This window comes from Mus musculus, chromosome 10 (assembly GCF_000001635.26).
Source record: "Mus musculus strain C57BL/6J chromosome 10, GRCm38.p6 C57BL/6J".
NCBI classification, from domain to species: domain Eukaryota; kingdom Metazoa; phylum Chordata; class Mammalia; order Rodentia; family Muridae; genus Mus; species Mus musculus.
The window spans coordinates 75,231,410-75,257,132 of NC_000076.6; the positions used below are offsets into that span (position 1 = coordinate 75,231,410).

At 42.3% G+C, this 25,723-nt stretch overlaps 1 protein-coding gene across 6 annotated transcripts in view; it reads left to right on the plus strand.

Moving 5' to 3' along the window:
• The window catches only part of Specc1l (sperm antigen with calponin homology and coiled-coil domains 1-like), a 100,364-nt gene that overhangs the window by 19,373 nt on the left and 55,268 nt on the right, over nucleotides 1–25,723 (plus strand). For all 6 annotated transcript variants that reach the window (XM_017314127.1, NM_153406.3, XM_006514252.4 and 3 more), the window contains 3 exons: nucleotides 9,656–9,809; nucleotides 13,670–15,303; nucleotides 17,028–17,235. In XM_017314127.1, coding sequence (XP_017169616.1) covers nucleotides 9,656–9,809; nucleotides 13,670–15,303; nucleotides 17,028–17,235 — 1,996 coding nt within the window. The remainder of the gene's footprint in view (nucleotides 1–9,655; nucleotides 9,810–13,669; nucleotides 15,304–17,027; nucleotides 17,236–25,723) is intronic.

The window sequence follows — 25,723 nt, forward strand, 5'->3', positions numbered from 1 at the left end:
TTGGGACAGGGTTTCTCTGCATAGCCCTATAGTTTCTGGCTGTACCGAAACTCTCTGTAGATCATGCTGGCCCTGAGCTTAGAACTCTGCTTGCTTCTGCTTCCTGAGTGCTGGGGTTAAAGGTCTGTAACCACAGGGCTAGGGAAATGGCTTAGTGGTGAAGAGCAGCGACTGCTCTTCCAGACGACCAGAGTTTAATTCCCAGCACCCACATGGTGACTCATAACTGTGTATAACCCTAGTTCCAGGGATCAAGACATCCTCTTCCGGCTTCCATGGGTACCAGGCACATAAGTGGTACACATATATGTATACAGATAAAATGCTCATATATAAAAAGTGTGTGCCACAAGGCCTAAATTGCAGCATAAATTTCTGTTCTTTTCAAATATTAGTCCAATATTAGTCATAGTTAACATTGGGTTTTTAATTAGTAAGAGCATAGTTAATTTTCTTTAGAGACTGTATTCTTTTTTAGTGTAGAATTGCAATGAGACCAGAGTCTTTGGGGTCAGAGAGATAAGAACATGGCTTCAAAGGGCATGGCCATAATTAAAAGAGAGATTACAAGTGGACAGCACAGATCAAGGACTTAGTACATGGCAGGTGGTAGCAGGGGTTTGTTGTTGAATCTTTTTAGCCAAGGATTGATTTGATTTGGGGAACATAGCAGTTTTCCAGGGGTGTTCTCACTCTTGATGTGTGTGTTCTGTATTGGTTTGGGCCATTCAGAGAATTAGATTGCTGTCTGTCTGTCTTGCACATGAACATGCATGTGTGTACCTTCATGCCACATTGTGGGAGTGAGAGAGGGCTGACTCAGGTTGTCAGCCTTGGTGTGAGGCGTCTTTGCCTGCTGAGCCATTGTCTTCCACCTCCACTTTTTAGAATGTCTTCTTATTATTGTGAGACAGGGTCCTGCTGGCCTCAGGTTCCCTGTAGTCTTCCTCTCTCAGCTCCCCAGGTGCCAAGGTTACAAGTGCACATCACCACATGCAACTCTTAGTTCATACAGAGCCACACCGTCTTCAGCCCTTCCAGTTCACAGTCTACTTACTTACTTGCCTGCTGCTTTGCTCAGCGTGAGATATTTGGGATAGACACTGTCAGCTAGTCCAACAGACAAGGAGAAACAAAGCATGGCCTGAATTCTCCAACAGCCTTTTTTCCAGACAGAGGATTGTAGATTGCAGATTAATTGATTTTAAAAGTACTTCAGAAGAATAGCTTCTGTGGGACTTCCATGTAAGTTCTGAAAGATGTAGCAGGAAATGCTGTTTTGTATTTCAAGGTTGTTAACACTGAACCTGTGCTGATTCAGTGGGTGTGGGGCCCTCAATTTTTCCTTACAATATCCTTGATGAGTGGCTAGTTGTCATCCTGTGGCCTGGAGGATGGTGCCAGCAATGCCCTTTGCCCTACTTCCGCTGTTCTGAATCAACACCCTGAAGTGTTTTCTTGGTGGCAGTGTTGTGACTCTTTCATGTAAGAGAGATGACATGTTCTGACCTAACTGGTTACTTAGTTGCTGGGGCTGTCTTCGGAGTACACACCACCTGTGTGACAGGTGACCTGTTGTTTATGTGACTGGGAGAACAGGTTGAAGTGTTGGTGTTGGATGTGTACCCCGCTTGCCTTCTCTGGGCTCCGTGTCAGACTTACTGTGGTATGTGCACTGAGTAGGCTTGTCACATCTGAGGTGTGGATCTGGTGTGCACTGAGTAGGCTTGTCACATCTGAGGTGTGGATCTGGTGTGCACTGAGTAGGCTTGTCACATCTGAGGTGTGGATCTGGTGTGCACTGAGTAGGCTTGTCACATCTGAGGTGTGGATCTGGTGTGCACTGAGTAGGCTTGTCACATCTGAGGTGTGGATCTGGTGTGCACTGAGTAGGCTTGTCACATCTGAGGTGTGGATCTGGTGTGCACTGAGTAGGCTTGTCACATCTGAGGTGTGGATCTGGTGTGCACTGAGTAGGCTTGTCACATCTGAGGTGTGGATCTGGTGTGCACTGAGTAGGCTTGTCACATCTGAGGTGTGTGCACTGAGTAGGCTTGTCACATCTGAGGTGTGTGCACTGAGTAGGCTTGTCACATCTGAGGTGTGTGCACTGAGTAGGCTTGTCACATCTGAGGTGTGTGCACTGAGTAGGCTTGTCACATCTGAGGTGTGGATCTGGAGCCGCTGATAGTTTGGTCTTGACCAGTGAGTACTTTTCCATTGTGAAGCAAAATTGTTTGCCCAGTTTACACTGTTTACACTGTCTAGCACAGCAGCTGTTCCTGCTTGAGGCTTTGCTACATTAGCAGGCCTGTATGAGTGTACGTGCATGTGTGTTGAGGGTATAGGCAGATTTGGAGTAAGGAGTATCAGCTGTCACACTCTTGGGAACACTTTGCCTATAGGATCAGTTACTGTCACTAAGAAGAAAGCTGTTGTTGATCTGAAATTGAAGACAAGACAGGAAAGAAAAAGTGAAAAAGTAAAAATAAGCCAAAAAAAAAGGGAAACCTTTAAAGAAGGGCTTTGAGGCTTGGGCTCTTGGAATTCAATTCAGTGGTCAAATACTCACCCAGCGTGTGCTGTGCCTAAGGTGCCATCTCTAGCACTACTAAAAGAGAAGAGGTCAGACCTCTCTGACTTGTTACGTCTTGGTTTTCAGAGTTACTGAAGTTCAGTCTGGCACAAACCTCCCATGACTTTCATCCCTGTATCTATAGGAGCATTGATTGGTGGCAGGATAGATGAAGTGTTGTTTTTAATACTTTACCTATCATGTGTACGTACTTCCTCTTCACAAACTCATCACTGACCACCACTCCCATGACCCCTTTCTCACTGTGTCAAGGGTAAAATCACTTGAACTTTTCTAGTGTCTCCTTTCAGATGCCAGCGGTAGTTAAAGAGTTTGGAGGAGGATGTCCGCGACACAGAGATGTGGTGGTGGAAAGTGAGCAGCTATAGCTCTCCCCAGTGAGATGGAGGAGCCCGTCCTCACACTTGTCTGTGCTGAGGTGGGCTCAGTGCTGTCTTCTTCCAGTGTGCTGCTGATCAGTTAGTCATAGTCCCTGAGGAAGCAACAGGGTTCCCATTATACTGAATGGCGTTGTTTTGGTTTTTGGCTTTGTTTTGTTTTTATTTTTGTAAAAATTGATGGATGGGAACCAGTAAGATTCAGTTAAATAACTGATAGTACTCTGTAATTATTTATGATTATACTTTTCTATGATTTTTCTTAGTATAAAAGTTATAGCTTAGTGATAGGTTGCTTGTGTAGTATGGAAAGGGCCCTGGGTGGATCCCTAATGCAACACACACACACACACACACACACACACACACACGAGCAGGCATACACAGGAATACACACATGGGGCAGGGCAGGGCAGGACAGGGGAGAGAGTGAAAGTTAACAGTGTGATAGTTCACCTCTGAAATGTAAAATTTGGAAAGTGATCTTAAAATTTGAGGAAAATATGCAGACTGGAAAATTTAGACTTGACCGTGAGATGTATGTAGTATTATGTAGGATTTCACTCTGTGTCTTCAGTCTTTTTGCCAAATTAATTGAATCTTGCATTTGTTGTTAAAGATGTATTCATAGTGTGTTCATCTGTCAATTTCATATCTTTGGGATATTGTTGATAGGGAATATCTGTGGGAACATATATCTAAGGGATATAATACATCTATTTACAGATGTAATTTTTGTAGCACAATTAGAAGCAATGGGAAAAACAGCAGTGAGTGTACAAGTAGTTTACAAGGCAAGTCGGAAAGCACAGCCAGGGCCGTTTGGGGTTGTTTTTACATGGCTGTGTAGCTGCATGGGCAGATGCTCTTGAAGCATAAACTGAACTTAGTGGACCATTGTGCAGTGAATGTGCCCTGCAGCCACCACCCAGGTCAAGAAACGACACCCCTGCTTCTCAGAAGCTTCTTTCGGTGGTGCCCCTTAGAAGTGATTACTGCCCTAGATGTCAGCACCAGAAACTAACTTCTAATTTTGGTTTTTATATGAATGTAACTATAAATGTTGTTCTTACTATATATGTTGGGTGTTTTACCCATACTGTTGGAAACAACAGAAGTTACTTGTTGCTAGTTAGTAATCCATGTGATTGCTAGACCTTAGTTTACTCATCTGGCAGATTGTTGAGTGACTTTCAGACTTAAGACCATATTGCTGGGAGCAGTCTCCTCCCTCCTCCTCCTCCCCACTCCTCCTTCTCCCTCCTCCTCCTCCTCCTCCGCCTCCACCTCTTATTTTATTTACATCCCCAGCGAAGTTTCCCCTCCCTCCTCTCCTCCCCCCTTCACCCCCTCCCCTCTGACCCACACTCCTCCATCCACTCCTTCTCCACTTCTCTTCAGAAAGGAGGAGGCCTCCTGGATATCCTACATCCCTGGCATATCAGGTTGCTTTAGACTTGACATACCCTCTCCTATTAAGGCTAGACAAAACAGCCCAGTAGGAGGAAAGGGGTCATCCAGAGGCAGGCTCCCACTGTTAGAAGTCCCACTAAACTACACAACTGTAACATATGTGCAGAGGGCCTAGGTCAGCCCCATGCCGGCTCCCTGGTTGGCTGTTTAGTCTCTGTGAACCTCTGTGGGTTCACGTTAGTTGATTCTATAGGTTTTCTTGTGGTGTCCTTGACCCCTCTGGCTCCTGTGATCCTCCCCATCTTCCACAGGATTGTTTAAGCCTTATGCTTGTCTGTGGGTCTCTGCATCTGTTTCTGTCAGTTGCTGGATGAAGCCTCTCCATGATGGAGATTATGCTAGGCAGTTAGGAGCACTCTTATGGAGATCCTTATTACCTTTTTGCCTCATTTCTGTTAGCCTTCTGACCAGAGTATGATCACTGTGCTGGATTTTAATAGGTTGGTTACATTGTTTCTCAAGAGTGGATACCAGTTTGCTCTCCCGGGTGCTACATTGTTACTCTCTTTATTTTAACCATTCAGAGCCAGGTAAAGGGTTGTGCAATAGGTACACTTTACATCTGCTGTGTTATGAGTGAGATGGAGCATGTTTAGTGTGTGCTTTGTTCCTTGGTTTAGAGATAGTCTTTCTATGTTACCCGGGCTTTAAAATCCTGGTCTCAAAGGCTTATACCATCATGCCCGACTCTACTTTTTTTTTCTAATTTATTTTGCTTTTGTTTATGATTGCTTTGCCTGCATGTATATCTGTGATCCCATGCATTCCCAGTGCCTAAAGAAGCGGTGAACCTCCATGTGGGTGCTGGGAATTGAACCCAAGTCAACAGTGCTCTTAACCACTGGGCCAACTCTCAAGCCCTCCACAGTGTACTCTTTACTAAGACTCATCACAAATTAATTTTTATTATGGGTTCACCATTTCCTCCTATATGCATGTGCAAACACACACACACACACACACACACACACTTTTTCTTAAACTATTTAATTGTAAACAGTCAGTAATGGTCCTTTACTGTTGAATAGCTGAATATTTGTATTTTCTAGAAAACACCAACCTTCTCTTTTATAGCTATAGTACAATTACAAAACTGGTCATTCTATACTCTAATATAGCTGGTGGATAGGCTTATTAAGTTTGCAGATGGCAACAGTTCAGTACCACGATGAGACTATCTTTTCTCTTTAAAAAAAATTGATTTATTTTGTCTGTAAAGGTGTGTTAAAAGCAAGTACTCTCATCTGCCGACTGTCTCCAGCCCTGTACTTAACATTTAAAAACATTTCCTGCCTTAGTTATTGCTGTGATGAACACCATGACCAAATCAAGTTGGGGAGGAAAGGGTTTATTCAGCTTATACTTTTCCATCATAGTCCATCATTGAAGGAAGTCAGGACAGGAACTCACACAGGGCAGGAACCTGGAGCCAGGAGCTGATACACAGGCCATGGAGGGGTGTTCTTTACTGGCTTGCTCAGCTTGCTTTCTTATAGAACTAGGGATGGCACCACCCACAATGGGCTGGGCCCGCCCACATCAATCTATAATTAAGAAGATGCCCTGCAGGTTTACCTATAGCCCAATTGTTATGGAGGCATTTTCTCGCTCCCTCCTCTCATATGACTAGCTTGTGTCAAGTTGACATAAACTATTAGCACACTTCTTTTTTTATACAATGGGCATGGCATAATATACTTTTGTGTTTTGCTTATTTTTACTTAGTGTATTCTGGACATTTCTATATTGATTTTTATTGCCTGTGTGTGTATGTGTGTGTGTGTGTGTGTGCAGGTCAGAGAACAACTGTAGAAGTCCGTTCTTTCAATCGCACAGATGCAGAGTTGAACTCAGGGCTTCAGGCTTGGTAGCAAGCCATCTCACCAGCCCTCTGTACCACTATACTGAGTTTTCTTTCTGTAGCTCTATGATACACTGCATGTATACCAATGCAGTTCACACTACCCTTCCCAAGTGAGTGTGTGATCGATCACACGCTGTCTGTTTTTGCCAACCTGGTATGTAGCAAGTACTTTACCATCTGGTTTCTTTTCTTTCCTCCTCCTTCATTTTTAAAAATTTATTTTTTTGTTTTGACTGTGATAAGGATTTTAAAACTTTTTCTAAACTAAAGTTTTGTTTTAAGATTTTTATGTACTTAAGTTGATCAAGTCTTTGTTTTATGATTTCAGAATTTTTGGTTGTGCTTAGAAATGCATACTTTATTTTTGATATGGTATTCAATACTTTGAACTCATTCTTTCTCTACTTTGTGAATACACAGTTGACCTATCATGATTTCCTATAAAACCTATGTTTTCTGCATTAATTTTAAAGCTACAGTCAATTATCTTTCTATATAGATCTTTTATAGAATTTTTTTTATTATCATTATAATTTTGTTGTTTTGTTACAGGATTTCTCTAGAGCCCTGGCTGTCCTGGAACTCACTATGTAGACCAAGCTGGCCTTGGACTTACAGAGATCCACCTGCCTCTGCCTCCTGAGTCCTGGGATTAAAAGTATGTGCCCTTACTCCTAGCTTATTATTACCATTATTGGGGTGCTGAGAGCGTAGCCCAGGACCTCATAAAGCTAGATAAGAGCTCTCCTCCTGAACTGCACCCTCGCTTTTGGATTCTTATTCTAGCTTACTGATTTTTTTTCTTGTGTGAATTCTGTGTGATCAGAACTACACATTAAGAGTTTGTGATTTGGTATCCCAGTGTGTATTGACTTTGCCATAACCCAAAGACTGGGATTAAGTTCCCTTGCACACGAGTTAAAGAAAAGAATATTTAACAGTGGTGGCACATGCCTTTAATACCAGCACTTGGGAGGCAGAGGCAGGCGGATTTCTGAGTTCAAGGCCAGCCTGGTCTACAGAGTGAGTTCCAGGACAACCAGGGCTACACAGAGAAACCCTGTCTCCATACCCCCCAAAGACTATTTAACATAATAAGGGAAAAATTAGTTTGAAAATATGATTCAAAAATAGAAAATATTGCATTTATATAACTGTTAGTTGGCTAGGAAACTTGAGATTTAAAGGTATTTTATACCAGAGTTCATGGCTACTTTTCACCAGCTGAGACAAGTCTTAAAGAATGCACATATTTTATGGTTAATGTCATTTCTCCCTTTCTCTGTACCTTATTGTGTATTTTAGTTGTCAAACATATGACAACCCTTAATTATTAGAGTTTAATTCTGTGTAAATGTTAAAAAAAAAACCCACCTCATTTTACTTTTAGCTTTAAAAAACTTTTATGAGCTGGTATGATGGCTCAGTGGCTAAGAGCACTGACTGCTCTTCAGAAGGTCCTGAGTTCAAATCCCAGCAACCACATGGTGGCTCAACAACCATCTGTAATGAGATCTGATGCCCTCTTCTGGTGTGTGAAGACAGCTACAGTGTACTTAGATATAATAAATAAATCTTTTTTTAAAAAAGAACTAAAAAAAGATATTTGTAAAAATTAAAAAAAAATTTTTATGAGTGTTTTGCTTGAATGTATGTCTGTGTACTGCATGCGTGTCTGGTACACACAGAGGTCCAAAGAGGGGCACCAGATCCCCTGGAAGTGGAATCACAGATGGTTGTGAGCTACCACGCAGTTGCTGGGAGTCAAAGCTAGGTCCTCTGACAGTGCTCTTAGACACTGAACCATCTCTCCATCCCCCTCTCTTGCTTTTTCTTTGGGTGTTGGGATCAAACCCAGGGCTATGGGTGTGCTGTGGGTGTGCTGTGAGTGTGCTGTGGGTGTGTTGTGGATGTGCTGTGGGTGTGCTGTGAGTGTGCTGTGGGTGTGCTGTGGGTGTGCTGTGGGTGTGCTGTGAGTGTGCTGTGGGTGTGCTGTGGGTGTGCTGTGGGTGTGCTGTGGTAGGTGAGCATACTATGACTTAGTTTCATCCCTCAGTCTTCTGAGTCTTTCTAAGTAAAACATCTTACCTTTCTCTGTTACTGTAATACAGCTTCATAGTTGACTAAGAAAGGGTCTACTGCTTTACCAGGAGCCGGGTTCTGTGCCCACCACTCACTCCATGACTGGCTCACACCATCTGTAACTCTAGTTCCAGGGGATCCAATGCCTTCTTCTGACCTTTGTGGGCACAAAGCTCAAATGTGTTGCATATATGCAGGAAAAATACCCATCACATAAAATTTAAAAAAATACAAAAAATTGAATGATGAACTGACATTTCCATATGCATCCCTGGTACTGAAAACTGGAAGAAACTTTAGAGGTTAGTCACATGTGGACCATTTTAACTTGTAGAAGTGAATTCATTATGATTATTTAAGAGTATTGCTGCAGTCAAAGATAGTAAATCAGTCAGCTAATGTATGCCTTCACCTTAAGTGGAGAAAAACTTTGAGTTCTTTTATTTAAAAGTCCCCCCCCCCTTCCCCCCTACCCCACCCTGGTCTAAGAGGTGGTTGGTAAAGGCATTTGCTTCCGGGCATGGCCACCTGTGTTTGATCCCCAGGCCCCACATAGAGGAAGGAGGGAATAGGCTCCCGGAAGTTGGTCTCTGCCCTCCACCTGTGAACTGTGTTACACTTTGAGTACAGTAAGGCACATACATGTGTACATACACATGCACACACATTAAATAAATAAGTAAATATATAAGCAAAGTAACATCAAGTAGGTTTTCTTCTTTTCTATAGGTTTTTAACCCCTGGTGTTCTCATAAAGAAGTCACTTTCTGTTGCTACAATTAAACACCATTACCAAAGCAGCTTATAAAAGAGTTTATTTTTGGCTTCACTTTAAAGTAATGAAGATTTTCTTGACCCTTAGTGACAATTTTTAGAACTTACCACAGTATAGGCTGTCCTCATTGTTGCCTGTGTAGTTCATTGAGGTCATCCCTGTTCGTGAGTCATGTCCTAAATGCAAGTTTATTAAGGGTGACTCCTTCCTGGCTTACTGAATGTGGCACACGTGGGCACACAGCAGGCATCCATAAAGTCTTTTATTGTATGTGTGATTTGGTATCTTAGGAAGACCAGCATGATTCCCTGTATCTATAAAGAGGTTTTGTGTCTGATTTTGTAGCACAGTGATATGCTCCTTGTTTACTAAATGTCAGAAAGTCTTACCAGAGTTCTTTAGAGTAAAAGTCAAGAACCCTGCTTAGTCTTCAGATACTTAATCCTGCTTCCCGTAGTCAATGTGTGTTTATTTTCTCTTGCTTCTAGACCAAGAGCAATGATGACCTTTTAGCTGGAATGGCTGGAGGAGTAAACGTGACTAATGGTATTAAAGCAAAGAAAAGCACCTGTTCATCTGCAGCGCCTTCAGCCCCCGCCCCTGCCATGACCATCTCGGAGAACAAGTCCAAGATCAGCACAGGTTCGGGCTCCTCAGTTCTGTGCTCATTGCCTTTGCCCATGCTAGTATTTTCTAGCCCACGTTCCCCGCTGTCCCCCACCTCTTCCCTGCCCTTTCCTCTTCCAGTCCAGATCAAACTCCATTGTTAGTTCTAATGGTCCTGTGGTGTGATTGACAGTGGTATTTTATTTGATCTTCAGTGTAGCTTTTGAAGTATAGAGTATATTTTCCTCATTATAGATCTGAGATAACTATGCTGAAGTTTATCCTAATAGTCTTGCTAAAGGCCATCTATTTGTTTACTTTATAGAAGTTTCTTGGAAACTCCTTTTATACCAGGCTATAAAAGGTGGAACCTGGTGGTGGAACAAGATTTGAGCCTTTAGTATGTTACTTGCAAGTCCTACTCACATTTTATTTAATGCCCTACTCATAGGGCAGGGGCCTTGAGATGGAACTCTCTCTAGCCAGCTCCTCTTTTAGGGCTGAGCTGGGGACATTCCAGTGTACACAAGTGGTTTCCTGTTGATGGTTGCATCTAACCTCAGAGTTCATTTATTACCTCCTAGGATTGGATATTCCAGTTCAGATTTGTATATCTCAGTGGTTTACACAACAGATTTATTTTATTATTCAGTGGTCTCTAAATCAAAATATTGGCAGTTGTGTTTTCTCCTAAGGCCTCCCTGCTTGCATTTGGCTGCTTCCTCAATGTGTCCTGACAGTGTGTCCCTCTGCTTTTGTCTTAATGTCCTTTTTATAGACACAAATCTCACCGGATAAGAGCCACCCTAACATTCCTGTCTTAGTCAGTCTTCTCTTGCTGTGAAGAGACACCATGACCATGGAAATTCTTACAAAAGAAAACATTTTATTGGAACTTACAGTTTCAGAGGTTTAGTCATTATCATCATGGCAGGAAGCATGGCAGCATGTAGGCAGACGTAGTGTTGGAGTAGTAGCTGAGAGTTCTACATCTGGACCAGCAGGCAGCAGGGAGAGAGAGACACTGGGCCAAGCCTTTTGAGACCTCAAAGCCCTCCCCTAGTGACACACTTCCTCCAACAAGTGCCACTCCTTAAGCACTTAAATATGTGAACCTATGGTGGCTATTTTCACTCAAACCACTACACAGCACTATGTGAATTGAATTGATTGATTGAATTACTGTGTCTACAAATAGAATCACATTCTAGGGGCCAGGGCTTAGACATAATACCTTTCAAGGGACATGGTTCAGCCCCTGCAGCACCCTTGTTCTTCAGTTCATTGGCTTTCTCATTATCTTCCTGAGGATACCCTAAAGCTGTTTGATTTTAGTGTGTAAGTGAGGCTGCTCATCTGCTTTGAGCTGTTCTACCTCTCAGTTCAGTTACCAGCAAGGTTGCTGCTCTTTTCCATTTTTGTCTGTCCTTCTGTTCCTCTGTGTATCTTTCTCTTTCCTTACCTTCTGTGGCTTAGTCGATTCTTGCCTTCATCTTGATGTCTGTTCCTTTTGTTGTTTAGTCATCCACATTTTTTTTTAATGAGAAGGGCCTTTTGTGTTGGTAAGAATGATGGTACCAGCCCCAATGTTGTAGAAGGCTGTACCATCCTCTTCCTCCTTGGTTATCCTTTTATATTTGTTTCACCATCCTCTTTTCTCTGCCTTTGAAATTTGCCACAGGCTTCTGTCCACTTCATCGGAGTCATCATTGCCATTGCTTCCATTCTCCCCAGTGCATAGGAAAACTTTGTATCAGTCAGGGTTCTCTTCAGAAACTGAATGGATAGAATGAATGTGTATAAATAATACAATACGATATAAACATGTATCTTTGTAAAAGGGCTTATTAGAATGGCTTACAGGTTGTGCTCTAGGTAGTCCAAACATGGCTGTCTCCCAATGGAAAAGACAGGAATCCAGTAGTTGTTCTGAACACAAGACTAGATGTCTCAGCAGTCTCGGTCTGTATTAGCATTCTCAAGACTGTTCGAATCCTGAAGTGGTGGGTTCTCATACCAGCCTTGGCAACAGGGTATATGACTTGCCAGAGAGTGAGGGCAAGGAGGCAGAAGGCAAAGCTGCCATCAGAAGGTATGGCCCATCTCAGATGATCCAGTCTGGTTGGCTTTTAGTTGTTTCCAGATGTAGTCAGCTTGACAACCAAGATTTGCTGTCATAGTCTTCTATGAATTTCACAGACGTTCCCTTTTCTGTGTTTCTTTCCTGCTTAGGAATCTTCATTGACTTGTTCAGTCCCTGAACTCTGCCAGTGTCCAGGCCTCCGTAGAAACACCCCTGAGAACACTTGTTGACGGTTCTATCTTAATATGTGTGCTGTGCTCACCTCTCCTTCCTTTTCTTTGTCTTTGGACCAGCCTGACTTCTTTCTTGTCTACCCCGATTCTTTAGTAAAATAGAAGAGCCACCATTTCTGTCAGTGAGTGGCTCTAGAGGCTATAACTTAGCCAGTAGGCAATATTTGCCTCTTTGTAAAACTGTGTTATACTCATTAATTAAATTTGTTGAACAAAATATACTTTGGGGGAAGAGGGTTGAAATGGAGCCTTAGTATTTAGTCCCAATGAGCCTGGGACTCAGTGTGTTGCTCCTTCCTCCCTGTTTCTGCCTCCAGAGCATTGAGGTTACAGGCATGTACTACAGGATGTAGCATGAGCATTTTTCTTAATGCTTTAAACCTTTAAAAACAACCGGCACGATCATTTTACATGATGTAAAAGAAATAGAAAAAAAAAAAAACCACAAACAACAAAATATTTTTTACTTTAAGAAACAAGATGTAGACCTGATTGTGAGGTCCTGTGTCCTCATTCTTACACTCCTGTGGACTGAGCACAAGGCCTCACACACGCTAAGCAATGCGCCACTGCTTGCCTGCAACCCCAGTCCTCTCTCTCCCCTTGCAGTTGGAGGCAGGCTGAGTTGTCCTGCTGGCCCTGAATGAATTCTGGTTCACATGCAGGTCTGGAATTTGTGATCTACTTCCTTAGCCTTGGAAGTAGCTTGGATTGCAGCTTGCACACCACCAGGCCCAACTAACTGGAGTATTTTTAAGGAACTGCCATCTTATGTAGTGGACAACAAGGCTATAGAGAGAGGAACAATTTTGTGATACAGGAATGTGGTTACCTATGGGCTGTTAGTGTTTTTTTTTTTTTTTTTAGCAGCTCTGCATTAATAATAGAATGGGATGAAGATATTGCACATGCTGCACAAATACACTGCTTCCCTCCCAGCCTGCTCTGAAGTTTTCCTGTGTGCATGTGGAATAACATGGGAGTTGTTGGTACTTTAAAGCTTTGTTACTACTTATGTGCCATTATGGGATCAGAACTTTGTTTGCATTTACTTTGGTTATCACTCTTCTGTTTCTTGTAGGTTGCCCAGATTTTGGGTTTATTCTGAGGCTGGCTTTCCTTTCATAGTGATCTGTGCTCGCCTCTCACTCTGTTTCCTGTAGGTAATCACCTAACTGGTTGATCTTAGAGTCATCCTAACTGAGCCTGCTCTGGAATATCGCATCCCAGCCAGTATGCAGGTCCTGCTCCTGTATCTGAGTTAGTGTGCATATCTTAACAGCCTATTGAGATATAGTTTATGTCCATAAAATTTACCTTGTGATGTTTAAAAGTAGATGTAAGGTTTCTAATCATTGCTTACTAAAAGATGATGTCCGGGTTTCAAGGTGATGGACTTTGCAGATGACCTGTTGCAGGTCAGATGATCCCTGGTCTGAAGGCGATGGACTTTGCAGATGACCAGTTGCAGGTCTTTCTCAGGATTGTGCCCAGCTTTCATCTCAGTAGCGCCAGGTTCGGAACACGTGCACTTTTGTTGCTAATAATTTTATCTTAAATTCTTTGTTTTAAACATGTAGGCACTAGTTCCTCAGCCAAACGGAGTACTTCGGCTGGTAATAAAGAGTCCAGTTCTACTAGAGAAAGATTACGTGAACGCACCCGGCTAAACCAGAGCAAAAAACTGCCCTCTGTAAGTCAGGGAGCTAATGATGTGGCACTGGCTAAACGTTCACGCAGCCGCACTGCTGCAGAGGGTGATATTCGTATGAGCAAGTCTAAGTCGGACAATCAGATCAGTGACAAAGCTGCTTTGGAAGCCAAGGTGAAAGATCTCCTCACACTGGCGAAAACCAAGGATGTGGAAATTTTACATTTGAGAAATGAACTCCGAGACATGCGTGCTCAGCTGGGCATTAGTGAGGACCATTGTGAAGGTGAGGACAGGTCTGAGGTGAAGGAAACTATTATTGCTCACCAGCCTACTGACGTGGAGTCTACTCTCCTGCAGCTGCAGGAGCAGAATACAGCCATCCGCGAGGAGCTCAACCAGCTGAAGAATGAAAACAGAATGCTAAAGGACAGGCTCAATGCTTTGGGCTTTTCCCTAGAGCAAAGGCTGGACAATTCTGAAAAACTATTTGGCTATCAGTCCCTGAGCCCAGAAATCACCCCTGGTAACCAGAGTGACGGAGGAGGAACTCTGACATCTTCGGTAGAAGGTTCTGCTCCTGGGTCGGTGGAAGATCTCCTGAGTCAGGATGAAAATACACTCATGGACCATCAGCACAGTAACTCCATGGACAACCTGGACAGTGAGTGCAGCGAGGTGTACCAGCCCCTCACTTCCAGCGATGATGCTCTGGACGCCCCCTCCTCTTCAGAGTCAGAGGGCGTGCCAAGCATTGAGCGCTCTCGGAAGGGGAGCAGTGGGAATGCCAGTGAGGTGTCCGTCGCTTGCCTGACAGAACGGATTCACCAGATGGAAGAGAACCAGCACAGCACCAGTGAGGAGCTTCAGGCCACTCTACAGGAGCTGGCTGATCTCCAGCAGATTACCCAGGAGCTCAACAGTGAGAACGAAAGGCTGGGAGAGGAGAAGGTCATTCTGATGGAGTCGCTGTGTCAGCAGAGTGATAAGTTGGAACACTTTGGCCGGCAGATTGAGTATTTCCGTTCCCTTCTTGATGAGCATCACATTTCCTATGTCATAGATGAAGACGTAAAGAGCGGGCGCTATATGGAACTAGAGCAGCGCTACATGGATTTGGCTGAGAATGCCCGTTTTGAGCGAGAGCAGCTTCTAGGTGTGCAGCAGCATTTAAGCAACACTTTGAAGATGGCAGAACAAGATAACAAAGAAGCTCAAGAAATGATAGGTGCCCTCAAAGAGCGCAGCCACCACATGGAGCGGATTATTGAGTCTGAGCAGAAGGGCAAAGCGGCCCTGGCAGCCACATTGGAGGAGTACAAAGCTACTGTGGCCAGTGACCAGATAGAGATGAATCGCTTGAAGGCCCAGCTGGAGAACGAAAAGCAGAAGGTGGCTGAGTTGTATTCTATCCATAACTCTGGAGACAAGTCCGATATCCAGGATCTCCTGGAGAGTGTCAGGCTGGACAAGGAAAAGGCGGAGACTTTGGCCAGTAGCCTGCAGGAAGATCTGGCTCATACCCGAAATGATGCCAATCGGTTACAGGACACCATTGCTAAGGTATTGCCCACGTAAACACGTTCTTGTTTAGTTTATACAGCTGCCATGTGGAGAACCTGAAGTGTGACGTTGCCTTTTAAAAAAACTCCTTCTCAAGTTTTAAAACGCACTACCTTACGTGAGTAAGACTTTCCTTACAGTACTGTCATTGTCAGCCGCTCCTCTTCTGTCATCTTCTTTTCAGAGGGGCTGGAGGGGCTGGGAACCATGCAGCCAGACTTCCTTCTGAGCAGTAGATAGCTTTACATCCTCGTCTCTAATGTACTGGGGCATAAGGCAGGTGCTGAGTCAGGATCTCAGTTTTCCAGGATTGGCAATGTCTGCTGCCTTTTGCCCTGGTGTAGTTTTTCAAATAGCATTTTATTGTGAGTTCATTCTACTTTTAGAGTAGAGTTGCTCCTGTTTCTTGGAGGTACAGGATTTATTGCTGGCAAAGAGCTTAGAGATGATTCTTCTAGTCCCTCATCTCACAGATGTTCAGTGTACTTACTAGTAAAGACTCAGTCAGAATGGCTGGCTAGGTTGCTAGTGTTGTTCTATATCCTGAGTGATTTTTGAAGTGAATGTTTTTGTACAAATTATCTATTTTTTCCACCCACCTTTTTAAAATGTGTATGTGTTAATTTATGGTACATGCGTGTGCACCCACAGAGGCACGGAGGATGTTGGATCCCTTGAAGCTGGAGTTGCAGGCTGTTGTTGAGACCCTTGATGTGGATGCTGGGAACTGAACTGGGCTTGTCCAGAAGAGCAGGGGTGCTCTTGACTGCTGAGTATTTCTCTGCCCGAGTGTGGGGAAGTTTTAAAGGGAAAGGTTTTATTACATCAGTTGTTAAACTTTGAATAACTTAACTTATTTTTTATGTATTTTAATGATCCCTTTTTAAAAAAACTTATTTCATGTTTGTTTCAGGTGGGGGAGGGAATATGAAAGCATGTGTATTGGGGGTGCATTAGTCAGGACAACTTGTGGGAGTTGGTTTCTCCTATCATGGGAAACTTCAAGGATAGGACTCAGCTCATTAATTTTGGCAGCCAACGTCTTTACCTCTGGAGCCATCTTGCCAGTCTGTTAGTGATCACTTTTAGAGATGTAATTCAGGAGATACATGTTGAGGGGCACTGTGAACTAGTACTTTGATAAAGACTACTTGAAATGAAAGTGTTCTGTTTGTATGTGCTTATTGTGTCTACGTGTGTGTGTACTATGAATCACGCGAGGAGATTGGAGGATGACTTGGAGGCTGTTCTCTCCTTCCTCCAGGAAGGTTCTGGGAATTGAACTCAGGCCCCCTGGCTTGGCAGCAAGCACCCTTCCCTGCTGAGCCATCTTGTTAGCCTTAAATGTTTTTCTGGTTTCATATTTGATTTCATTTTTTTTCTATTATAAATACTGCACTTTTATAAGTGAGGGTAGCATGCTAATCACTCATCAAATGCACAACTTAAGTCCAAATGTTGGAGAAGAGAAAACGTCCCCCAGGTGGCTCATAGATAACCTGGGGAAGTTCAGTGATGCATCAGTTGACTTTAGTCAGTGAGGCTTTGGGCTTGTGCTCAGACAAACCAAATGCAAACCTCGTGCAGTTGTAGTGCTGGTCCCCAGCGTGGCTAGGTTGTCAGTCAGTCTGTCCGTAGCTGCTCGCACCTCACTTCCATATCTAACGGTAAGTACTTTGGTTGTAGAGTTTATCCCCAAACAAGTCTCCTTTTAACTTCTTTAGGTAGAAGATGAATACCGAGCTTTCCAGGAAGAGGCCAAGAAGCAGATTGAAGATTTGAATATGACATTAGAAAAACTAAGATCAGAGTTGGAGGAAAAGGACACGGAGAGGAGTGACATGAAGGAAACCATCTTTGAACTTGAAGATGAGGTGGAGCAGCACCGCGCCGTGAAGCTGCATGACAACCTCATTATCTCTGATCTAGAGAGTAAGTAAGGCAGTGAGTGAGAGCGACCTCGTGCGCAGGCGCTCAGGCTTTGCCCACCCCACCTCTGCGTGCTGGTGCTCCGTGGTGAAAATAGCAGTTCTGACTAGCACACAGTATGGACACAGTAGCACGCTGACCTACCGAAAGACACTTTGACAGAGGTGTGCTTCACACCTTAGTGAGGAAACTCTGGGTCAACTATGTTGTGTTCTCAGATGTTCCATAGAAGCATTATTTGAACATTGTATCTAATTAATGAGAATCTCTGAAATGAAAAGGCTAACAGTCAGTTATTTTCCAGACCATAAGAAAAGCCATTAATTTATTTTTAGTGATTGCAAGTGAACAGAGTTGGAAAAAATAAAATAAAATAGGTTAATCTTGTAGCATACTGATCATGGAACACAGGTTTTTGTGTTTTTAAATTTATTTGATTTTTCTTATTATTCTGAGAATTTTGTGTCATGGTAGAATGAAACCTGCATTTTAAAGTTTCATTGTACATTGAATGAATTGATTTTTAAACTTTAAAATTTTTTTGTATTTGTAAGAAAGTTGAGCAATCAGATTTTTATATGAACCTAATCTATTTTCTCAAGAATTGTTTATTGATTACAGGACAGAAAAGAAACAGCAACTCCTTATGCAGTAGGGAAAGCTGAGCAGTGTTTGGGTTTTCATGTGGGTCATAGAGGCATGCGGTACTGGGCATAGCACAAGTGAGGGCTGCTCTGACTCAGGCACGTGCCAGCCACAGGGAAACAGACCGACAGCATGAGCATGCGCTGGTAGCAGAGGTGTGGAGGGGCTGCAGCCCTAAAGACATCAGTGTTGCAAAAGAGAAAGGCTATAGAAAGGTCCCAGATAAAAGAAGACTCAGGAGACAAGATAATTAGATGTAATGCCCATGTCTAGACAGGCCCATTACTACAGGGGAAAATGATATAAAGGCATTAATCAAACACCGAGTTGTGGCTAAGAGATTAAAGATATGCTAATAATACATTTAGGAAGTTGATAATTACACTATGTTTACATAAAATATCACTGTTCTTAGAAACCACACACTGAGTTTTTCAGGTGAAGGGCTGTGATTACTATACCCCCAAGGAGTTCTGGGAAGAAATTAGGCTGATGGGTAGATATAGAAACGAGCTATGACAGCTGATAGGACAAGTGAGTTGTATTCCTGCTGCCTTTTGTGCGATGCTGGAGATGAAGCTCAGGACCTTGTCCATGTAAATTTCACATTCTTACCACTGAACTACATCCTCACTTTTATATGCCTTTATATTACAGACCTAGAGATAGATTGATTGGAGTAGGCATGTCTGATGCATTAAAGTTTTTCAGACAATGGGTGTATGCAACACTCCTTCCGACACTCTCAGTTCATCATTTCTTGACAAAGCAATTATCATATTGGGCCTATCACTAGGCTGATGGGGACATTGAAGATACTTGAAGAAGAGCAGGTCAGGTGCGGGAAATGTTCAGGATAGAACTTGGGAATTCTAAGTTCTGGTTAGCTGATTGTGAATCTGGATTGACCAAGGTTTTGTTGAACATTCTGGGGCCCCTATTAAAATAGTCAGTGGTGGGACTGAATTTTTTTTTAAAGAAGATGGTGTTGTTGTGACTGCCATGAAATTTCTCATCCACAACTTAATCCTTCAGGGTGGTCTTAGTGTCTCATCTGTGGTCCAATGCTTAATTGACAGAGTTCTAAGCTGTCTTCAGCCGCTATAATAAGGTCTTGTTTCAGAGTCAAAAACCAAACAATAAGAACTTTCAGCACTTATATTTAGAGTTTTAAAAAATATATAACATTTTAAATTTTTACACACACACACACACACACACACACACACACACACACACACACACACATCTGTATGTGGACTAGATGTTCAAGAAGCCCAGAGGAGGGTGTCAGAGCCCCTGGGAGCTGGAGATTAGGTGGTTGTGAGCAGTCTGACATGGGTGCTGGGGACCAAGCTAGGTTCTTCTGGAAGAACAGCAAGCAATCTGAACTGCGGAGCCATCTCTCTGACCCTGGATTTAGTATACATTTTTTATTTGTGAGAATTTATTTAATTCTGCTTTTTTATTATACATTTTAAAGTATTTATTAGCACATATTAATTTTGCATGACAGTGTTTCGCTTAGACACTTTGATATGCAGGTATATTTTGACCATGATCACATTACCCTGTTGTCTACCTCCTGCTTCTCCCTTCCTCTTCTCAGCTAGTGTGTGCACTTGTGAGTTCTGCTAGGGTTACTTACAGGAATGTGGGTGGATTTTTTTTTTTTTAATTTGGGCTATTTATAGGCATATAGTTGAGTCACCTGTAGTTATCCTACTGATGAGAACACCTCTTCCCCCAACCAGTAGTACTTTATAAAGCTTCAAAGAGGGGCGGGGTAATTTTTCTTCTTGCCTGTAAGAAGTGTTTAAGTTTTCCAGACAATTCCAGAGTGACTTTGGAAGCTCCTTGTACTGTCCGTTGGGTACACTGGTACTGCCCTGTTTCCCATGCAGTTAGTCCTTGTGGTTTTGCTCATGGGCAGGAGTGACATCTTGTGGTAACTGGAGCATTAGCTAGGAAGATGTTAAATGATGAAGATCTTGGGGACAGAACATCACAAGTCATTCATTTTTCACATATGGATTTTAACTAGAAAATGACAAAAAACCAAGAGTAATTAAAAAAATTTATATAGCTTCTTTTACAATTTTTTAAGATGAAAAGTTCAAATGTACATTAGTATTAGAAGAATAATTATTACCTAGTGCTATTGTCTTTGTATGTATATGTTGAACTACTTAATACTAACCCTATGATGTTTAATTCTTAAATATTTAAATGTGATTCCTAAAAGAAGATTTTACTGAGCACTTCTAGCAAAATTATTCTTAGTTTTCTAGTATCAACTAATAGTTCATAATTAGATTTCTCTAGCTGTCATCAAAATGTTTCTTTATAGCACTGTTTACTCCCAGGTTTTAGTAACTCCTTTTTTATAGTCCTTCAGACTGATCCAGGACCTCATGCTAAGCAAGCTTTCTCCTAGCCTTAGATATTCATCTATTTGGGTTTTTATTTATCTTAGACCAGCTTTAAACTCATGACCCTTGTGCCTCTTAGTTTCTACAGTTATAAGATAATAAGTGTATACTATACCTCTCTCTCTTAAATAATAACCAGTGTCTAAACAAATTTTATACTTTATGTTAGATCTCTAGTGTTATATTGCAGTTACTTTTTCTCTGGAATTTGATGGCAGTTAATTTTTTTTTCTAGAAAATTCTCACATTTGGAGTTAACCCAGCAAATGATACATGAATTTTTGTTGTTTGAGAAAGCAAGATTTCTTCTGTGGAATATTTTAACAAGCTTAGAACCTCCTAGTCAGCTCCCAAAAAGGCCTTATAATTTCAATAGTAGTCGCTCCTCAGTCACCCCAAGATAAATTCCTGACCTTGGAATTGGTATGTAGGACTTTACAACCACTCCTGAGCTCAAGTATGTGGAGGAGAAGACAGATTGAAGGGACAAGTGGGAAACTGCAGAGAAATAAAAACTACAAAGCAGAACAAGTGTAAACGCCTTAGCATTTAAGGTAGAAAGGTGCCATGTAAACTCAGAACTTCGGTTCAGAACACGGCTTCAGACCCCCACGCCCTTCCTTTCCGTAAAAGAAGACTAGGGATGAAGTGTGAAGCCTCAGTGGTGCTAATGCTGAGAGTGCGAGTGGATGAGTAATTCTGAGTAACTTGTGAAGTGTAGAAAGCATAGTCAGAGGTGGGGGGAGTAAATCAGAACAGAAAAGCCTGCTGTCCAGGAGAACAGTGAGGCTCAGAGGAATGATGTTCCCAGCAGGCTCTGCGTGGAAGGGATCATGTTACCAGAACTGCCCGCTCAGGACTGGCCACTGGACTGAGGTCCCCCACGTACCTGTCTGCTTTGCTTATTTGCCTCTGAGCTCAGATTCTTGTGGATAAAGGAGTAGAATTGGATGCCAGGGTTCTTTGAATGACCTTGGTGTCAGAAAGGGAAGTGGATTGTGTCTCCAGAATGGTAGGCTACCGTGTGGTCTGGGAGAGAGAACCACATGGAGGGAAAAGTAAGTTAGACCCCGCTGTGAATTGGACACCCCTCCCAGCACTGGCTAGGGTCCAGTCCTCCTGTTAATGTGGCATTGCAGAGCCTTTACTAGTTGCTGTTCCAGAGAAGCCTGTGGGTGAACAGTGACACCTGCAGTTGCGGAGTGATGTCCCCGAGTTGAGTCTGGGGAGCTGGCTCAGTGGGTAAGAACTTACTCTGTAAATACGAGGTCCTGAATTTGAACCCCAGAAAAGAAAACAGAAAACTGGACATGGCTATGCATGCTTGAGAGAGCAGATTGGCTGGCCAGCCTAACTGAAGTAGCAAGCTTTGGTTCTGGGAGCGACCCTGTCTCAAGGGAATAAGAGAAAGGGCACACACACACACACACACACACACACACACACACACACGTTTTCATATTAAAAGTATATAAATAGGCAAATCAGAAAAAGTCAGATACTTGGCATGGAAAAGAAATAAAAAGAAAACAATGCCAGTATTCATTAAACATATGTGAAAGAATTAAAAGATTGATAGCAAGCAAGAAGAAGGAAGAATATTCTTATGTGCCATTAAGAAGAGTATGATTGCTGCATCTTTCTAAGGATGTTGATACAAAATTTTATTAAAAGAGTCAGCAGTTCACTTCAAGGAACCTGTCCTTAGTAACAGCATTGTAGGATTATAGATGTGCATATGGGCTTGTCGCAGAACTGCTTGTCACCACAAAACTTGGAAATAGTCTGTTATATTTTTTAAAGATATATTTTATTTTATGTGTATGAGGTTTGTGAGTGTGTGTGTGTGTATGTGTGTAAGTGCACTGTGTGTATCTTGTGCCCTGAGAGTTCGTAAAGGGGTGCAGAATCCCCTGGAACTGAGTTATGGATGGTTCTCAGCTGCCATGTTGGTTCTGGGAACAGGACCTGGATCCTCTGCAAGAGCATCCACTGCTCTTAACTAACTGCTAACCCATCTCTCTAGTCCCACAATCTACACTTTCAATAATTGTAATCTAGTACATAGCTTGTGTACACAGTGTGAGTTCCCGTTTTCATTGCCATTATGCCAGTGAGGATGGAATGGACAGAGCTCAGTACACTGGCTAGAAGATGAAATAAGCCAGCTGCAGTGCATGTCTGTACTTTAGAACCACTTAAAGCTTCAAATGTAACATGACATGAGAATGGCAGCCAGATACAGTGATCCTTTAAAATGCTGACTTCATTGTGCTGTTAAACCATAAGTGAACTGATAACCTTTCAAAACAAACAAACAAACAGACAGACAACCCAAGAAACTTAACAGTGTTCTTGAGGTATACCCTTCTAGTGTACACTGAATTAGCTTAGGTTGGTACTTGCAAAGGACCCTTCATCATTTCTACCTTTGGAACTTTCCTCCACATAATATCTGAACAGTTGTGTAATGACTTCGCTGTATTTTAAAGTTGGAAATTATGTTAAGTCTGTTAAAAGGAGATTTTGAAAACAAATTCTGATATGTTACTTTAATAAATTACTCTGGGGCCATCTAGATCCTACTACACATCTGGATTTACTGATAATGGAGTCCATTATTTGCTGCAGGCTTATGAAACAGTACAAATATAATCTCATTGTGCTTAATAAAGAAAAAAACCAGGCAGATGTGGTAGTGTATCTCTAGTCCCATGTAGTATGTTGCCGAGGTAGGAAGGATGTCTTGAGCCTCTGCAGGAATTTAAGGCTTGCCTGGGCAACACAGCAAGACCAAGTTCAAACAAAAACCCAAACCAAATGGTACACACTCACAAATCTAGAAGGATGTAAGTCAAATGCAAATCAAGGCAACCTTACTTCCTTACAACTTCTATCTTCATTGTTTTATTGTGAACATGTCTTACTTTTAGAATTAAGAAAAAAGTTATAGCCACATTTTTTGGAGAATGGGAGAATAAAGATTTGGACAAAATTAAAAAATAAAGTAAAACTCTATAGTTCATTTGAAAACCATTTGTATTTTCTCCCAGGTTCTGTACACATTGCCCATCTCTTGTGACAGATTATTTACTCTTGACTTTTCCTTTGCTCTGAAAATAATATTTAATTCATTTTCTGGGAAATGCTGGACCAGATGGAAGCAGCTGATGGTAGTACCCAGAGAGCTTTTGGGCTACAGGGATCTGGGTGAGTTTATTAAGTCTGCAAGAGGACCATAGCCAGAGCCTGAGCCCATGGTAACTGCCCAGTAATGTCTGCATGATTGTGGGCATATGAGAGCTAGCATGGCTTTCTCTTGGTTTGTCAGGGATAGGTCATTGGAAGAGAGACAGTTAAGAAGCCCATTACTAAGCAAGAAGGGCAGTTTCCAGAACTATTCAGAGGAAAGTTAGATGGAATAATAATGCAAGTGCAGTTTGTCAGATTTCTAGAATAAAAATAGTTCTGTAAAAAAAAAAAAAAATGGAGGTTTAATCTGTAATTTAAAAGCAAGGAGATAATAGTTCTTGTTTGTGATAGGATTTGAATTGAAGACAGTAGGTGGCAGTGTCGCTCACATAGGGAAACTGGAGAGGAAAGCAGCTCATTTGAAGATTCCTGAGTTGAGGTGATACTTCCTCCTTGTGTGGCCATAGGCTGTGCTAGTAGCAGTAGTCTTTACCAAAAACCCAAAGACCTTAGAAACCCCTCCAATCTCAGGAGAAGTGTGTTGCCATTTCTTAACTTTCTGTCTCAGAGGAAAAGTACGGCCGTGATCATAAAGTTGAAATCACGGCCCTAAAGACCTGCCTAGTACAATTTATGCTGTTTAAATATGTCCCTGTCTGCCAGCTTTCCTTTTATGTAAAAAGGAGTAATGACAGGCACTAATTCGTGTGCACACCAGTAGCAACACATGTTCTTGTTAAGAGGAGAGGTTGTGTGCCTTCTGTGGACATGAATGTGGAGGTTGATGGAGAAGAGACCAGAAGAACAAAGAGAGCTGAAGAAATTAGAATTTTATAACCAGTCTAAGATGGCCAGTGCAGTTAAATGTGCCACAAATCCCGGCACTTGGGAGGCAGAGGCAGGTGGATTTCTGAGTTTGAGGCAGGCCTGGTCTACAGAGTGAGTTCCAGGACAGCCAGGGTGATGCAGAGGAACCCTGTCTCGAAAAACAAACAAACAAAACAAAAAACAAACAAAAGTGCTACAAAGACTAAGATGCCATGGCCTAACAGCAAGTCCTAACACAATTGGCAGTCTGAGGAATTATGTCTTCCTTTACAAGTATGTATATATATGAATGAGAATATGAGTGAATGAGTGTTTTACCTGTGTGTGTATGTTTCTCAGATACCCTGGGGCTAGAGTTGTAGACAGTTGTTAGGTGCCGTGTGGGTATTGAGAATTGAACCTGGGCAGGTGAATTGTTGTGACTTTAAGGCCAACCTAGACTGTGTAGCAAGTTGCAGGCCACCAAGGGCTAAATGCATGTTGTATCAAAACAAAATAACAAAAACTCTTATACATGAGTAGACTGAATGTAAAGAAAAAGTGGAATTTCTAGTGTTCTCAGTTTTTGTCCTCATTCTTTGTATTTGAATGTCTGAACCCAGCCATGCCTGAGCTGACAAGGAGCCAGACCCACTGACTTCAGGGTTCCCCTGTTTGTGTTAGCAGAGAACAGGGCCATAGACTCGTCCTCTCATTGTGTGGACTTGCCTTTCGGACTGGGTGGTCTGTCCAGCTTAAGGGAGGCTTCTCACAGGGCAGCCTCCGAAGTTGGAGAGAAGTCACTCTGCTTCCCTCGCTCAACTTGCTTTTGGCACTGTGTCCAGTGGAGACATTAACTGCTGGCTGCTAGAATTAGACATCTATCTTGTTTTATCTCATTTTATCCAACATTCGAAAATATTATTGCTTCTAATAATAGTTTGTACTAATATCTTATAACTGAAGTTACTTTGTATCATTTTTAATATATCATGAGCTCATGAGAGAAGTGTTTGTCATGCGAGCCTGAGTTTAGTCCTGGAACCCATAGCGGAAGAGAAGAACCAACTTTGATGGTGTCCTCTGACCTCTTTACCTGTGCTCACTTAAGTGTACAATCAAGTAATCTCTCTCCCTCTCTCTTTCTCTCCTCTCTTTCTGTTTTACACACACACACAAATTGACTTTTAAAAAGCCGAATGTAGTGATCCACACTTTTAATCCCAGCATTGGGAGGCAGGTGGGTGGATCTCTGTGAGATCAAGACCAGGCTGACCTACATAGTGAGTTCCAGGACAGCTAGAGCTACATAGTGAGCAGAATGAGATCTTGTCTCAAAAACAAACAAAAGGGTTAAAAAATATGTATCATGACCCAGGATATGTTCAGTGGTTGAAAACCTATGTGTAGCATAT